The sequence below is a fragment of the Sycon ciliatum genome, chromosome 2 (assembly GCF_964019385.1).
Source record: "Sycon ciliatum chromosome 2, ocSycCili1.1, whole genome shotgun sequence".
NCBI classification, from domain to species: domain Eukaryota; kingdom Metazoa; phylum Porifera; class Calcarea; order Leucosolenida; family Sycettidae; genus Sycon; species Sycon ciliatum.
In genome coordinates this window covers 9,878,060-9,895,806 of record NC_088644.1, presented here as the reverse complement: position 1 = coordinate 9,895,806, position 17,747 = coordinate 9,878,060, and the positions used below count along the sequence as shown (strand labels likewise).

The window sequence follows — 17,747 nt, the reverse complement described above, 5'->3', positions numbered from 1 at the left end:
AAATATATTGTTTGCTACAAGAGCAAGAAGTAGTGCTCTGACTGACAATATCTTTGCTGTAGGAGGCTGTTTGGGCAATGGTGTGTACACTGGAAGTGAGTGTTTCTATTTCCCTCGGAATCTAAGTATTGATGAGGGAGAAAATGGTCACCATATCAGTACCTTACATAGAGTGTCCGACGATGCTGATGCGCCGGCGTGGTACGAAACAGCCAAGGAATTTCTTCAAAATTCCAGCATCCAAAAGACAGATGCATGGCTGGGTGGAGCATGCCGTCGTCTGTGTCCACGTGGCAACTTGACGCTACTGGAATCCGCCGAGAGCTGTGAAATCCCGGATGATGTCGTTTGCCCAGTACACACAAGGTACACTGACTCTCTATGGGTGAACCCATACTTCGACTGTGATCTTGGTTTTACCTGGATGGTAACCTATGCAGCACCAGTGGCAGTGTACCACAACAAAACAGTACACTATCTGGGAATGGCTGGAATTGATATTGATCTTGGGAGGATACAGATCAGCCAATGCTCTGCCAACATAGCGAACTTTACAGGTGCAAACGTGTTTGCAGACACAAACATGTGTGATCTGGCTACGTCACAGTGTCAAACCGTCATTGACACGAACGATTTTAAACTACGCGATGGTAACTATGTGTGCAAGTGCAAGGAAGGTTTCTACTACCCTCATTCTAACAACTCTGAATCCATCAGTGGATTTCAGCTGTCGGAAAGAGTGCGCAATTTGAGCGCTAGTTCATGCGAGGCAGGTATTCTCGCTGAGCTGCAGTACTTCAAGTGCGAGAAGTGTCCCAATCGCTGCCGGACATGCACATCCAGCCAGGACGATTGTCGCTACAAGACAAAGCTAGCTATCGTGCTTCCGTTTCACATTGTCAATAGTCTAGCAGTGGTCCTCATCGTCGCATTGCTCATCTATGTCATTGTAAAACGGAAGGAGGCCCCGATTAGGTCGGCAAGCTGGCAGTTCTTGGTGGTGATTCTGAGTGGCTGCTTGTTGGCATTTGCTGGCCTATTTGGAGAGAGCCAGACATCGAAAGTGACATGTATCATGTTCCACTGGACAGTTGAAGTTGGATTTGCCCTGAGCTATGGCAGCATACTGCTGAAGAGCTGGAGGGTTGAACAGATCTTCAGCAACAAGGCCATGATCAAACCGCGTGGTAAGACACGATTGACGAACAACGACCTAGCTCTGTATCTGGTTGTGTTCGTTTTGCTATTCTGTGTTGTGCTATCTGTGGCAACAAGTGCGGATATATTGACAGTCGAAGAAGACAAAGAGATCATTGACCACCAGCCCTACTACTTTGATCGCTGCAACGATAAGAGCTTCAAGTACTTCCGGCTAGTAGTTCATTTGACTGTAGTATTGTTTAATAGTTTCCTGTGCTTCAAGGTTCGACGAGTACTAAGTGATCATGCGGAGAGCCGGGAGATCTCCATCATTGTCTACCTGTCGAGCCTGATTGAAATCTTAGTGTTCATTGGCAAGGCAGTGCTGGAGACCACACCTGATATTCAGTATGCAGTGCGGTCTCTGGAGGTGTTCTTCCAATTTGGCGTCATGCCAGCCGTTCTTTACTTACCCAAAGTCCGGCGGGTCGAGTGGCCAACCAAAGAGAAGCTAGCACTCAGCAAGGCCACCACAGCTGAGATGCGTTTGATGCGCGACACCTGCGCTACAGCGCTCCGTCGCCGCGGCACAGTCTCGCTGGACTCGGTGCATCGCGACAGCATCCTGGACTGGGCACAGCAGCACCCAGACTCTGCGCCGGGATATGCGTTTTCAATGAAAGGTGGCGAGCAACGCCGTCTTGCCAGTGAGTACAATTCTGCGTATGATTCAAAACCATCTCTACGCGGCTTGATCGGGTATATTAGTAGATCTGTATTTTTACTACCACGCAAATCCACAGGCAGTGGTGATGGTCAACCAGCGAGAACCCAACGTTCTCAATCGTTACCACTGCGGTCTGGTGCTGCTTCACTTGTATCACGTGACTGTCCTAGATCATCTGGTGTGTCATCATTGGTCGCAAAGAGTTCCATAAGCTCGTTAGGAACCATATCCGAGGCTTCTGAGAATCCACCCGTCACTTCCCTCTGCCCTCTTTCTTCGACCAGTATCACGACTAATGAAGACGTCGTCGTATTTCCAGCCTGCACTAGCAGTGCTGGCTTGAGCTCGCTCACAACCAATAGCTTTGAGCTGGAGCGGCGTCACAGCACGCCCGCAAGAGTTGGCGTCTGCTCCAGTAAAAACAGTGGCCCGGCTGTCATTGTGACCACCCAGATGAAAACTATGGCTACCTCACCGACCTCACGATACAGTGATGTGCAAGAGGTGGATGAATCAGAACTAGTGTTGCCGTCGCCGGTGAAGATTACAGTGACCGGTACTCAGGATATGGAGGAGGCCATAGTGTGATTGGTGCGATTTAGTGCTCTGCTAACTTACCAGGTACTGGGAAAGTCATATATATAACGAAGTGCTAACTCTAGCGAGTTAGCGAGGAGAAATCTGTAGTTAAAATAGAAATCGTTATACAGAAATCGATACATATACTGTCCTATTGAGCGTTGAGAATGAGTGAGTGCACGTAAACTAGTCAATTTTGGGAAATCGTTAAATATGCGCCTCGTTAGAACAATGGCTTTTACAGTAAGCACCAGAAGTATTTCCGCTGAGAGCCAACGCCTATCATATTTTAATAAATTGCTGTTTTTAGTTCAACAAGTTCTAGCTATGTCATGGTTGTTCATAGCTGTTATTTGCTTTCAGAGTACTGCACACCGACATATTCACACTACAACCGGTTGGAAACTCTGAGAACATTTGGTGGCACTTGAGTGCACACACGATATTAATTTTCATCTTTTCCCTTTGCGGAAAAAGGTTTTGCCAGTTGAGTGGAAATTGAGACTAGTCGTGCATTGCTAAGAAAACACGGTTTGTCTAATCTAATTTTTAAGCAGATACATGAATAGACCAGTCGCGGTCTTCATGCTAGCGGATAATGGTTTCCATTTGACTACCCTGATACGACTATACCCAAGACTGACTACCAGGGGATTTCTATTATAATTTTATAAAGGTGAATATACCATACATCTGTGGTTATCAAAATAGAGTATTTTTAGTGGATGCGGTGAGCCTGCCATGCTTACTGCTTATCTCAAAGTTTATCAGAATATACCTTCTATTGTGGTACTACATTTTAATAGTGGATGAAAACTATAATAATTATTATTGAAATTTTTTAAATCTTTTTCTGTGGTTTTTTCACTCTGAACATTTGATCAGTTTGCTAACATTATTATAGTATTTGACGATAGCCGAGCATAGTCCGCCAATATTGCAATGGCTAGGTTTGACCCATTTATGGGCAAAAGCTAGCGCAGCTAGAAGTCCGTCTTTTTCAGGACTGTACGAGCATGTTTTTTTTATTATTACAATGTATTTTTTTTAGGACCGTACATGTGACTGTGTACACGTACATTTTTGACAGGACGCCTTTGCGGCGCAAACCCAAAGCATGAAAAACGCGACTATCATGTCTCTATCAAACAGCTGAAAAGTGAAAAGCTGTTCAAGTCAGTTTTTCATACATTCGATATTTTCATGCAATGACTATGTGTTCTGTGTCTTCTTGCTCTCTCGTTTGTCTTCCCTGGTGTTGGGGTTAGTTGGATATGTTATTGTAGAGTACTTGCCACCACTAGTATAGAACTGGGCTAAATGTCCCACCAATTATTGCAGTAATACTAATACTAGTAGCCAGTGGAGAAGATGCAAGTTGAGACGCTGATCCAGCACTGCTTGGTGGTGTTGGCCAGTATACTGACAGTTGCATGGACAAGCGCTACACAAGAGGACCTGCTGCGGCTGTATCACTACACATTGGTACATGGTGATCCAGCGCCCCCACCAGCAGGTACTAACCTACTGCACGCACAGACGTTTTCAGCCCTGCTGTCACCAGGGAGTCGTGCCCAAACGTTTAGATACGATTCCCTGGCTGTCACACATGAGCCCTAAAAAAGGGTCTTGTGATATTTCCAAACTGTTTAAAAAAACACACAAACTGAGTAGATTAAGGTGGCAGTCTGGGTTCGCGGCCCGACCGCATGAACACAGCCGTAACTTCCATAATAATTGATGAATTTTGCTCAAATCTTGACCACATACCCAGTGTATTTCACTAAGTCCAATGAAGTATAAATCAAGCTCACACATGGGAATCCGCAGACACAATAGTCAAATCTGCGATTATGCCGTACCACCAATACCTTAGACGCAATATGCAAACGCAGAAAGAAGCTGGGTAGAAACTGAGTGCTCCACAGGATTTCCTTCACATATACCTAGGTGCTAAGTGGAGCGGAATTTTGAAATCATATTCAGAACAAAGTACTCAAGCTGTCAAACAAAAATCATGCAATCGCGCAAAATTTAGGTCCTCGATCAGTAGCACTTTACTCAAAGCTACTAGACAAATATAAAAATCCATGACACTTAGCACCTTGATAAATGCTCACAGTTTCCAAAAATGTATGGTTTATGGGGTCTGTGACTTACAGGTTCTTCGCTACGCTGTCTAAGAGGTACGGGACTCAGTGGAAAATGGAGAAAAAAAGTGCTCTGTGCAAGTACAGATGGAGGTATGTCTGTCCAACTAGAACTTACTAGAACTTAGTCGAAGCCACCAGCTTCATATGTCAAACCTTCTTCCTCTTGCTGCTCATCCTGGATGCCTTTCCTGATCCTCCTTCGCTTCTTTCGTGACCTCTTCCCTTCTTCTGACTTCTTTCTGGCAGCATGTGCCTGTCTCTCACGGTCTAGCAGCTTGATGAGACGTGTCGTATGGTGTCCAGTAGGGAGGCCCATCTCGTCCAGAACGCGTTTCACTGCCACACCTCCATCATTGAACCAGGCCACGGCCAGGTAGACGCACATCTGGACAGTGGGAGCGGATGCAAAGCCTGTCTTTGGACACAACTGCCACACGAGTCCATTGAACGCTTCGTTGCGATTCTGCGTAGCACCCTTCTGGCAGCGCTCGAGCAAACTCCGGTCGGACAACCGAATGTAGACCGGCTTCAGTTCCTTCCATACTGCCTCTGGCAGGATATTGTGGTGGGCGTAGACATCACCACCTGCCTGTTGCTGCTGCCATCTACACCAGCTGTTAATTCCAGGCGGACAATACTGGTGCTGAGGTTTACTGTCGCTGGATGCACGATGCATGAGGGATGCCCATATGGCCCTGGCCATGGCTTGCAAGTCTCCGCTGTTGTTCCGCACAGCCATGCCATAGTAGGCTTGCAGCTTGTCGATCATGGCATCCGTGAGGCGACCACGTCCGCCTATAGTGCGCCCATCAGCAAGCTTCTTGCCCGCAAGGTTTTTCTTCAGCTTTCTTAGGCTGGTACCGATGCGTTTTTGAACGTGGCCGACACATTCCTCCTTGACTACAGGCACCTCGGGCCCATACGGACAAGCGTCACGCACAGCCTTAAAACTCTTGGTATCTCCATCACCAATGTAGGTGGTGTACCTCAGCTTGCGGCTCTCAAAGGACCTGGCCCACAGAGTCTTGGCGGCTGCACTCTCCATGGCAGGAGCTGATACAGTGGTGTTGACTGAGCAATCGTGTTCGGCAATCTGTCGATCATAGTCATCTTTGGTTAGCTCTCCCTTCTCTTTTCTAGACGCCAAGTGCGTGCACTTGTGGCAAAACTTTGAAAGCACTTCGCAGTCCACCACTTTGCCGACATCATATGCAATTATAGTGAAGGCTCCGAAGAGCGATGCGAATCCTCGGCGCATCCAGGTACCGTCATAGGAAGCAGCGATATCGCTACCCCCATCTGCTGCGGACACTGCTTTCTCAGCTGCCTCAGTCATGCTACGCTCAGCGACGCTCTTGGACGCGGAATGCAGGCCTTTAGCATGGCTGTAAAATGTCGACCGACTCATAGGTGATGGCATATTCAGTGCACCCGCCAGCTTTACCATTGATTGACGTCCACGGCCAATCAGTCGCATTCCGAATACTGCTCGTCTGTTCACCTCCCAGACCCGATTGAACTTCTTGGACATAAATTCGCTTGCTATGTCGCCGCAGTTAACACAGGAAAGCTCCAGGCATGATGCAAGGCCTCCCCGTTGCGATTCGCTGATCGTGACTGCGCCATTACAGCCACTGCAACAAACTGCAGCTGACAAAAGCTGCTGAAGGCACTCGAGATCAATCAGGCGAAATCCATGCGCCCCTTCCTCACACTCTTCATCCAAGTCACTGTCGGAGGAACTGCTGTCGACTTCACCGCCACTTCCATCACTATCGCTGTTTGAAGACGTGGCTTCAGCTGACACTTCAAGGTCGTCATCAGACAGTGGCAAGTCAGGAATTTGTTTTGCAGGCGAAATTTCACCAGAGGGAGCCTTCGGCGCCTGAGACACTCCATAGAACGTTCTTTTCCTTTTCTTAGATCGTCCGGGCTTTCCCTTGGCTCTAGACTTCCCCATAGTAGCCAACGAAGGGGTTAGCTCCAAGAAACAATTACTCCAAAACAATTACTCCAAAAGTAACTAGTTTCAACAGCAGAGCGATCAGCTGAGATCATGAGAGTCGAAATTTGAATTTTTTTGAATTTGCGCATGCGCAAAAGTTATCTTGGTTGCCATGGTGACAAAGATCGTGCGCGGCTGTCAGTCTGCAGCGCAGAGGAGTACCAGGAGTCGCTCCAGAAAATTTTAATGAAATCGCTCAAAGATTGACGGTAAAAATCGGAATAGTGTGCAAACCTAAATTTTGTAGAAATTTGCTGATATTTCAGTATTTCAAAAACAATTGTGCAGACTTTGCGCGGCTATATCTCCGGAAGGAAGCACCCGATTACGCTCAAATTTTCAGGATAAACCCTTTGGACCATACACAAGACGCTGCCAGTGAAAAAATACAGAAAATCGAAACTTTGTTTTTTGACCCTCTGAACCCAGACTGCCACCTTAAGCCAGTACTGAGTTCTTGGGATGTTGAAGTCGAACATAAAAATGAGTGAGCTAATTTTAAAAGATTTACAAGGTCACTCTCACGCTATATTGGTGTGGCTGGTCAGGCTTTAATTTAGCCGAATTACTGTCAGGCAATCAACCATGGCATTGTTTGGTCAGCGAACGGATTTTGAATAGTGTGTGAAGAGTTGTTAGGAGCACATGACATTGTATTGTTGGACTCGTGTTCAGTTTGCTGGACCAGTCAGTCTGAATTGTGTGCTGCCTACCTGTATCCTACTGGCATCCGTGCAACACACCAAATGAAAAAAGGCGTACTGTATTTCCCCGATTGTAAGTCGCACCTTTTTACACTAAACTTCATTCCCAACAAAGGGGGGGGGGGGGGTGCGACTTACAATCGAGCATGACTCACTACTGAAGTGAATATATTGAAACGATATGACAAGGACCTGAAAATGGGGATGCGTCTTACAATCGGGGAAATACGGTACTTGATGTACAGTTTCACCACAAGTCACCTGTGCTTGTTCACGAGTAGGTTCCGCCGTAGCAATTGTTACCAGTAGCAAGATCAACTGGGAGAGGGACGTTGGCGGGGCAGGACGTGACACGCCGCCAATTCGTGGGATTTACCTACTTCAAAAAAGAAGTACTAGTAGTTAAACAAGCCTGTTACCCACATGTGAAGACAAGCCTGTTACATACCCAGTGCCCTATGCACAGTTGTAGGTATTAAACAGTGCAGCATCCCACTACATGTAGTATTGGACAGCGGCGGCGAGTGAAGTCTGACTGTCACTCCTGGTTTTCAGAAGCTGCGGTGCTAGCCCGGACTTTTGCTCTCTGCGTAACTGTGCGTATGCTTTCCCATGTGATGCATGCTGTTGTGTTCAGCCTGCACGCCATGCAGGAGTCCCTTGCGGGATAAGACAAGGACTGATTTATTTTACAACGAGCATGTGCATATAATACAGATGAGAGAGAGAGAGAGAGAGAGAGAGAGAGAGAGAGAGAGAGAGAGAGAGAGAGAGAGAGAGAGAGAAGAGAGAGAGAAAGAGAAAGAGAGAGAGAGAGAGAGAGAGAGAGAGAGAGAGAGAGAGAGAAAGAGAGAGAGAGAGACAATACGGCGACAAACACTATGCACTACACATGCTACGCTTATACTATAAAGTATAGAAGCGAATGCCATGCCAGTAGACCCCTGTGTGTTGTCCCCCTGAACTAAACTCAGGTCCTGTGATTGACGATTGTGGAAAGAGTGCGCCAAGAGCTTTAGTTTGCTGAGGAAGTACATGTAACTTGGAGTACAAATTAGGAGGAAGTGGGTCCCATACTATAAGTAGGTTTTGCGATTGCATCATCAGTTGAGATGCTTTGGCAAAATCACGGTACAGCGCTGTGCTCACTATACATGTAGTACTAGCCACTTGCGTTGCATACATAGCAGATAGCACCCATAAGCTCGCCACCATGACCCCGTTCGCATAACCTCCATTGGTCGTGTGTCGGTGGTGACTGTGTGCATGTAGTGTGCTTGCTGGGTGCCAGACCTAACCGTATTTACCTTGCCACCACTATTGCTGAACTTTTGCGATAGGATTGTAGGGAGGGGGTGTTGGCCCGGCTCAATGTCATCAGTAATGTGTCTTGTATGTACGTGTACGTGGTGTATGATTGTCGGTTGTGAACTTGTGGTATGCGTACAGGTGCCACGATGGAAGAGGTGATAAAGCTTGACCCGGACGACATTCATTCCGCTGCCCTTATCCCTATACCCCGTGATAAGGATGATCCGCGTTACGTTCAGAGCTTCAATCTGGATGAGGCCGAAGCGTATCGCACGGTAAGGTGCCTTGCCTTATGTGGAGAGTGTCATTGTCAGGCATGTCGCTGAAACCCGTTTATTCGTGTGTTTTTCGTACCAGATGTCTAGATCACACTTTCTTGGGTTTCTTCAATGCTGAGCACTATTGAAACCGCTGATAGAATGTCTTGGGGATAACCTTGCAGAGACTGAGATGTGAAGTAAGCCTGCAGGTTCCAGAGCAGATTTCTATTAGGTTATACGATTGCCATCACCATACATGTACATGTATCTGCTTTTACATTGAGCAGCAAAGCAGAGCTTGTGATGCCACTTAATTCAAAACCATGCAATGATGATGCAGTTGCATACCCCCCCCCCCCCCCCCCCAATCCACCCCCACACTCTTGTGCATTGCCTAACTTACGTCGGGGCGCCTGTCTTCTTGCAGTTTTTCAAGCAGCACGGATTCGTCGTGATCCGCGATGCCATTTCCCAGGAAGCCTGCAATCAGTCTATTGATGAGATGTGGGAGTACATTGAAGATCGGGGCTATGAACTTCACCGATGGCTGCCACCCATGATGGTGGATCATGTTAACAGGCTTGTGACGCCTGACCAACTTGGAAAGGTTAGTAGTGGTGGTGTGACTCTTGAGCAGTTGCTTGGGGAGCGTGCCGTTGGAATGCATTGCTTTTCACATTACCATGGCCTGTACAAGTCTGCACATGCATGCAGAGTGATCACCCTGTGATGACTGGCCTGTCTGCACCACTAGAACCTTAAACTCTCTGGTACTTGTATTGCATTCATAACAATCGCTGTGAGATCATCCGTATTCGGTGCGAAGAGGCCCATGACTCATTGTGTTGGTGTGAAATGCGACCTTGGCCTTTTTCTCTTGACTTGCTGTTCCCAGGTTGATCTGTTGATCGCATTGCACCGGTATATAGTCAAACCTCTTTAGGGCGAACGCCAAGGGACCGGTGGTATTTGTTCGCAATAACGAGAGTTCTTATCCATATCCTATACCCAGTGAATACACAGTGATTTATCCAATCGAGTTATGGATACTAGTTCTTCTAAAGCGAAAGTTTGTCTTATCAGTGTTCTTCTTAACGAGGTTTCATTGTACATGTATTCTTGTATCGTTGCGTATGGCACACTCCCTGTCAGGTGCTGAACAAGTCACGGATACGCCGCGATGACCCCTCGTCGTGGAGCAATGACTGGCCGCCCTTGGATGGAGCTGGGTAGGTGTGATAACAGCGAACTACCCGTACACCTTAGGTGCAATCACACCATGCTGTAGATGTCCGCACAGGGCCTGTATTCGTGTGTCCGGTTGTGCTCAAATAATAGGGTTATGGCATTGGATTCTTGGCTTGAAGACTGAGTTGAAGTCTACACTGTTGGGATAATCAGTGCGTAATTTGTTGTGCAAGATTTCTGGCAATGTCGAGCGGTGCTACATTAGCAAGTCAGGGCAGTGGTTTTCACTCGTACCTGTCATATCTATGAGCTGACGCTGTGTAAGGACTGTGCTGACTTGTTGCTGACCTTTGCGTGTATTTGCATGTTTCATGCTAAGTTTCTATGCTCACATCATTCTGTTCTCCACACCCCTTGTGCCTTGCACCTTGCCTTTTTTCCACAATCATATGTAACGTGTCCACTCATGTTCACCTGTTTTTTTTTTGTCAGTATCCTCGGATGCTGTTGGGAGGGGATTTATTGACTCAAATAAGTACAGTCAGTATCGCCGATAGCGTTGGTGTTTGATTTTGAGCATTTTATCACTATAACTATAAGCGATATATTACTACGACCGATACTGCATGTAATGTATGCGAGTGGGATGTCAAACGACTCAGCGCGCCGTGCACATACGCACTACATACATGTACAATGTCATGTAGCTGGCTGTAGCTCCTGACACAGAAAATCAGCATTTCCTCACGATGGAGGCATATTTTGGCAACTTGTACGAGCAAAACTCACCAAACAACACTCACTGGACAAGCTCTTCACGAAAAAGCAACACCCTGTTCTCCTCTAACATCGCTTGATTTTACATCAATCACTATAACCGATGCAAAAATAATGTAATAAAGGTCTTTTGAAATAAGAATTTGATCACTATAGGCGATATATTACTATAGACGATTATTACCATACGCGATAACTGTGTATACTTAGTTATGGCAAATGAAAATGAATTTGAGAAATTGATCACTATATCCGGTATATTACTATAGCCGCCAACCTTATAGGCGATACGGACTGTAATTGTGAACACCGATATCGTCAGATTCTTGGGAGCAGTTTGTGGCGTGCAGGTTGATCACAGCCTTATAGAGTAAAAACATCAGGTCATGTGCACTGCTTTCCATGAATATGAATTTTCAAAATGCCCGTTCGTACCTCCTACTACAGCATGCAAAGCTGTTATTCCTGTTCCTTGTTCAGCATTGTAGGTGCGTTGCCCGTCTTCACCCGCCAAGCCCTTCTAAACCGTCAGAATCCCAATGTGTACGAGGCTTTTGCCAACATCATGGAGCGCAAGGTAAGCAATGTTTCTACCGCTGTTTTGGTGACTTTTGATGTCGGGGCCGTACGATTTAAAGATTGCTTTGCTGCTCTGTTGACTTTATTGTGATTGGTTGGGCCAGTCACTCTGGCCTCCGCTGGTAAGACCTAGCAAGGTTCAAGCAGCTAGCTGTCTGAAGAGGAGTAGTTGTAATACTAGACAGACACTTACAGGGCTGGCAACTGAAATCCAACCCCTGAGCGATGTGTTCACATTCTAGCGGTCTCTACAGTGTTTCGTAGGTTTACTATCCCGTGTTGGGTCTTTGCGATGTGAGCGCACCGCTTAGGGGTCGGATTTCAGTTGCCAGCAGTGTACTTCCAGTCATGCTAAGTTACATGACACTGTGCTGTGCTGTGCTGTGCTGTGCTGTGCTGTGCTGTGCTGTGCTGTGCTGTGCTACATATAGTACTAGTCAGTTGCTGTTTGGCACTGATATGCTGCATTTTGTAAACTGTAATGAAGACCTCCCCAAGCCGGCATCGGGGAATCTAGGAAGCAGATCAGCTATGAGCCGTATGGTATGGCCATAAGGTCTGAAGTGCATGTACATGTACATGACTTGACTTTCGTCTGATGAGTGTTTTTGAACACGAAACTCGGAGTCACGAGAAAGATATTGCCATATTGGTCTCTGTTGCTCTGCCTTGAGTACATAACTTGTTTAGTTGTTGTACACATGGCTGTACAAGCATGAAGAGTTCTTTTCTCTTCTTATCTTCTCATGCCCCGTGCCCAGGATCTGATGGTCAGTCACGATCGCCTGGGCCTGTTCCGTCCGCTGCGCAATGCCAAGAACCGCTTGGTCAAGCCTCGCAAGAAGTGGAAGACGGCATACTCCTTACACTGGGATGTAAGAATGGTGATCCTTGTGACAAGTACATGTACTTGCTCAAAAGTACAATCAACTTCGCTTATAACGACATCCGGCGGGGCATCAAAAAAGTGTCCTTATTCCCGAAGTGTCGTTATACCCGAAGTCTCATTATAACTGTGAAAAGAATTCGGGTGGACACACCCATTCCCATAGCGCTGCATATCACATCCGAACCAGTTCCGTTATTTTACAACGTTTCGGCACTTGGCCATCATCAGGTAATAACAATGAATACCGTGGAAGCCACACAAGAGCAGTATATACGCAGAGAGTAGCGCCAAAAAAGATGCGAATTATGTCACCTAGTATGACAGAGAGAGAGAAAAGGCGCAACTAGCACATCACGGAGGAGAAGCAGCAGAAGGTAGCGCGCATTGTGCTCTGTGAATGGCGTTGCGCAGAGTGTAGCGCCAAAAAATAAAATGATGCGAGTTATGTCACCTCTATACAAAGGGGGGGGGGGGGGAGAGAGAGAAGGTGCAACTGTGCACATCACGGAGAAGAAGAGCGCGCCGTTTTTTCTTTTTTTTCTTTTTTGGCGCTACACTCTGCGTATATACTGCTCTTGTGTGGCTTCCACGGTATTCATTGTTATTACCTGATGATGGCCAAGTGCCGAAACGTTGTAAAATAACGGAACTGGTTCGGATGTGATATGCAGCGCTATGGGAATGGGTGTGTCCACCCGAATTCTTTTCACAGATGAAGCTGCAGGAAGCCTCAGCCCTTCTTCAAACTCATTATAACTGTTATGTATTAGAGTTGGAAGGGACTTTGCTCTGGGCATGGAAATGCTGTCGTTATTCGCGAATTGTCGTTATATCCGCAGTCGTTGTTAGCGAAGTTGACTGTATATAGGATGGACTCGGATGGAGAGCCAAGGATAAATTTATAGAAAAGAAAAGGACCAAGGAACTACAAGTTACGCTACTGGTGGTGTTAGTGGACATTATAGCGTAACTTGTAGTTCCTTGGTCCTTTTTTCTTCTATGAAAGTATATAGAGCCGGTTTAAATGCCGTGTTGTTCACTAGGTTTGACTGCGATCGATTGCGGCCAGCCACAATGAGCTCTGTTGACAAGATCTAACAGAGTTGAAACCACTAACGGTCTGGAGATTGATCAGTGGGATTCACCTATTTTTGCTTCACATTTCCTAACTTTCATTCCGTTTGAAATGCTAACGGCAGACCACTATTCCTGCTCTGCGTGCCTTTCTACTGCTTTCTGCTGAACCACTGCTCTGTCGCTGTTAGTGTGTAAACTTTCACCTGTACAGTGGAGCCTAAGTTAACTGACCAAACCATGGTGCACAGAATACCCCTACACACGTGGTCTTTTATAGACAGGTCAAATGGATGTAGAAACATGGTTTTGATCCTGAAAAAAAAACTAGTCTCCTTAGACAGGTCTTTATTCACAGTGGTCGCCAAACACAGTTTTTAGTTTTTATTGTATTTGTGGTGGGTGGGAAAGGGTTTGAAGTTGGATTTGACAACTATGTGTGTGGATATGTGCCCTGGTGCCCACAGCTAAACCCGTGGCGTCACACGCTGGACGACGACCTTGTAATGGTTCAGGGTACTCGTGAGGCACAGCGCTCCGTCGCCGATCTGAAGTATATCGATCCGAATGACTTCTTTCTGGAGAACAACGAGATTGGCATGGAGAGTGAGCCTCAGGTAAGAGCAATGAGCTGTCACTTTACAGGGGCGTCAGGAAGTATTCCACATGGGTGCGGCCATGAAGAGGCAGGAGATCCGGGACCCTCGTGAAGGGGGAAAGCTTGGAGACCGAATAGCCCATATTTTATTGCTTCAAAACCACAAGACTATTGTGGAATGTCTCAGTACTCCTTGTCAGTCCGGTGCTACCTTGTGCACGTCTGACTGTTCAACAATCTGCACACACTAGTGCAGAAGACTGTATTTTCACTAGAAGTAGAACCGACTCTTTGTACCAAGAATTACAAGTACTATAAATACATTGCCAATGCATCACAGCACAGCCAACGAAAAGGGTACAGCTAAAAACCTCCTTCCACACGCACAAGAACAACTACCGAAAAGCTACACTATGCAAGACGGGCTCGGCGAAACTGACCCCAGCGGAACCTAAATCAGAGCCCGCTGCACAAATACGATAATGGCATGAGGCATTGAGGTGCACCCAACCGGAGCACATAATTGATACAGTATGATGCCAGGAGCTAAGATCAAAGCACAGAGAACAGACAGTCCGATCAGCACACGAAACACAGAAGCCATAATTTTAGTTTTTGACTAGGCCTTTCGTAGCATTACCGTAAAGTATCCTCAGAGCGCCCCACCATCTCATCCTTTCATGGTCGTGTTGTGGAGGTGGTTTCCTGTCTGTAGGTTGTACGATACGAACCTTGTACACAATCATATTGCACATAGTGCAGTCAATCCGTACTCAATTTGCCTTCGTGCGGACACGAGCTCCGCACAAAAACCTGCTATGTGACCTTAGTACACTAAGGTTCTCACACCGTACGAACTTCGTTGCACTCTGCCACACGATTTTCCTTTCCCTTGGCTGTAAAATCAAGGTGGGGTGCTCTCGCGAGATGCTTTTCAAGTCGAATACGATGAACAGACAATATGACCGCAATGGCATTGATCACAACTGGTGAGGAAGGATTGAATAGCACACTCGAAACCTGAACCCAGTCAGGCATCGACCGCAACTGAACACTGGTCTTCTCCTGTAGCTCAGTATGTGTTCGCACTGTACATACTGCAAGGCCATGTCTGTGCACACTGCACAGGTCCATTTTACCATTATATACTACGGTGCTGCTCGATAAAATCCGATCAGGTGAGTCAACTTTGCGCCCTGCACCAGTTCCCATTGTTTGCAGGTCTAGGCTGCACAGCGCTTGGTGTGGCGTTCACTCACTAGGTTGGATTTCATTGAGCAGCACTGTACATCCCTGCTCAGTAGCATGGTCTACTTTTTCTTACAAATGTTGTGTCTTCCCTGTTCCACTTTTTGTCTTCCCTGTTTCACTTTGTGTCGTCCCTGTTCCACTTTCGTCTTCCCTGTTCCACTTTTTGTCTTCCCTGTTCCACTGTGTGTCTACCGTCATCCAGGTGAACACGCAGGGAATGTTGAATCTTGCTGACAACCTAGAGGAGGATGGCGGCTTTCACCTTGTCGTGGGCTTTCACAAGGAGCTGGCCAGTTGGTCCAGGTCAACGCGCGACCTGATAGCCCAGTACTTTATGGACAAGGTAAGAAATTAAGAATCACTCCTGCCTCCTGGGCATCTGAGGTTTCATGCAAACGGTGATAACGACACACACACACACACACACGATGACTTTGTATTGTAGGCTCTGTTGAGAAGCGACACTCAAACGCATTCACCTGTGACCACCATGGCACAATGTATAGTGCGACAAGGCTGGTGTGATATTCGGTGCTGAGAGCGTGACCGCGGTCCGAGCAACAAACAACACCTTTGCGCAGTTGACAAGTGTTCACCCTTGACCATTCCTAGGGCAATATAAAATCTAAATCTGCAATAACAAACTCTCTCTACAGCTACTTGTTTTCTCCTGCAACCTTCTCCGTGACTGTGCTGCTTTTTAAAACTACTGTCATGTCCAACAAAATTCAGCCTCATCATGCTCAACTAGGGTCAGGACCATACAGTTGTAGCCCACAGGGACAGTTGTCTGTGTACTGCTGCGGGGTACTGATGTTTTAGTTGGCTGGATTTCATCAACAACGACTACTTTACCATTCAAACGGTTGGTTGTTACCTGTGATCTCTGTGTTCTCTTTGTAGAACTTTATACCTGTGCATGGCCATGATCCCATGTACAAACAGCCCCAGAGAGTACCTATGCGTGCTGGCAGCTTACTCATCTGGGACCAGCGTGTGGCGCACGGCAGTCGGCCCAACAACAGCACGCGAGCAAGGTACGTCAGAACACTGCTACGTATATGAGTATTCGTGTGTGTGTGTGTGTGTGTGTGTGTGTGTGCGTGTGTGTATGAGTGTGCGCTCGTGTGTGTGTCCGTGTTTGTTAAAGTTTGATGCAGTGGTTTGTACTAGGTGCTTTCCCGCCTACTCAGTTCTCACCAACCAGACTGATATCTATGATAAAGCTCTGCTCTACGGTACATGAGTAGATGATGCTCTCCGGATATCTAGCAGCATCTATGACCCTCCTGGAATACATAGAACTTAATTATGGGCTGCTTATCGCTATAGGCTACTGACATATATTGTACTATGGTACTTGAAGTCTTGAATAGTAGTCGTTGGTGGGAAAGGATCATCCCTCTAGGCTATGTGTGGGTTCGTGTTATGACAAGTCCCTGTGGACCTACAATGTCCTCTGCAGGTATGTTCAATTTGTAAAGATGTTCCCATCCATCAACCTCCGCTCAGAACGAGCTAAGTATCGTGGACAGCTTATCAAGGACAAGGTATGTTGCGGGTGCTCCGCCGGCTGATGTGACCAGTAATGGATGTGTCTGTCCTGCTGCTAAGTATACGAGATCTCGTAGTCCTTAGGCTGTTTTGTTGTCCTGCTGCTGCCTAGCGGATCATGTATTGTTTGCTTTCTTGTGCATGCCCTGGGTGCTGTGCCTCACGTTGTTTCCTGTGGCCGTGTGCCTATTGTGCTGTTGTCTGTGTTCATGTATTTACATGCCTGATACCCTTGCATTCATGTATCCACATCATCCGGGTGACGCCACATGCCTATCATAGTGCCAGTGGTGTAACGATGTACTAGTATTGTTTTCCTGTGTGATGACATTCCCAAAACTGTCTCCTGTCTCGCATGCGCTCGTGTGATATGAGCATGCATGATTAATCCATGAGTCTTCAGTCTGTTCAGTCAGCGAGTCTTAATACACACATGTAACACAGTGTTATCTCTGTGTTTACACTGTGTACGTGTAGGTTGAACTAGCCGGTGTCGACTTGACTGACCTGGGCAAGAAGCTGTTTGCCCTCAAGGCATGGGCATCCGCGGACCCGAAGGTGCCCCGCGCCAAGGCTAAGAAGAAGACATAGACTGCTCCTCCATCAATTAGTCGTGTTTCTTCTGTCATGTACGTGTTCGCATGACTCTTTGTACATTAAAAGTTGAGTGCCTCGTTTTATGTGCTTGTTTAAATCATGTTGTACACACTCCGATGGGAGTATGATAATGTAGTCATCTAGGACGGCGGGCCTGTCCCTAGTGTTCCAAGTGCATATTGACGCTAACCTCCAATGTTATATCCAAAGTATCAGATCTGCACTTTTGCACATAAAACTGGTGTATATCTTTCAGTGTTGACTCACTACCCTACTACTACCAACCACATATTTATATCAGCAATAACGTGGGCACTGCATTATTTTGTGTTTAGCTGCCGGTATGCCGGTAGCATAGGTC

The 17,747-nt window shown here is 46.7% G+C and overlaps 2 protein-coding genes across 3 annotated transcripts; both read left to right on the top strand.

Moving 5' to 3' along the window:
* Positions 1-276: 276 nt before the first annotated feature.
* Positions 277-2,874, top strand: LOC135808581 (G-protein coupled receptor 179-like). The gene has a single exon (XM_065321798.1). It carries the CDS (start codon positions 425-427, stop codon positions 2,453-2,455), a length of 2,031 nt encoding a protein of 676 aa, XP_065177870.1. The 5' UTR covers positions 277-424; the 3' UTR covers positions 2,456-2,874.
* A 780-nt stretch (positions 2,875-3,654) lies between these two features.
* LOC135808583 (putative phytanoyl-CoA dioxygenase) lies at positions 3,655-17,673 on the top strand. 2 transcript variants are annotated; one of them, XM_065321801.1, is made up of 11 exons: positions 3,658-3,962; positions 8,758-8,894; positions 9,307-9,486; positions 10,032-10,108; positions 11,325-11,421; positions 12,185-12,298; positions 13,854-14,003; positions 15,438-15,578; positions 16,139-16,272; positions 16,701-16,785; positions 17,267-17,673. In XM_065321801.1, the coding sequence occupies exons 1-11, from the start codon at positions 3,818-3,820 to the stop codon at positions 17,378-17,380; spliced, it is 1,374 nt and encodes a 457-aa protein (XP_065177873.1). In that variant the 5' UTR covers positions 3,658-3,817; the 3' UTR covers positions 17,381-17,673. The 2 variants fall into 2 exon arrangements, with proteins under 2 accessions (XP_065177874.1, XP_065177873.1); XM_065321802.1 differs by lacking the exon at positions 12,185-12,298 and having other exon boundaries at positions 3,655-3,962.
* Positions 17,674-17,747: the final 74 nt, after the last annotated feature.

Coding starts and splice junctions, on each gene's coding strand:
- LOC135808583 (XM_065321801.1), top strand. CDS start 3,818: ATGCAAGTTGAGACGCTGATCCAGCACTGCTTGGTGGTGTTGGCCAGT. Junction 3,963..8,757: donor TCCAGCGCCCCCACCAGCAG/GTACTAACCTAC, acceptor GTATGCGTACAG/GTGCCACGATGGAAGAGGTG. Junction 9,487..10,031: donor CGCCTGACCAACTTGGAAAG/GTTAGTAGTGGT, acceptor ACTCCCTGTCAG/GTGCTGAACAAGTCACGGAT.
- LOC135808581 (XM_065321798.1), top strand. CDS start 425: ATGGTAACCTATGCAGCACCAGTGGCAGTGTACCACAACAAAACAGTA.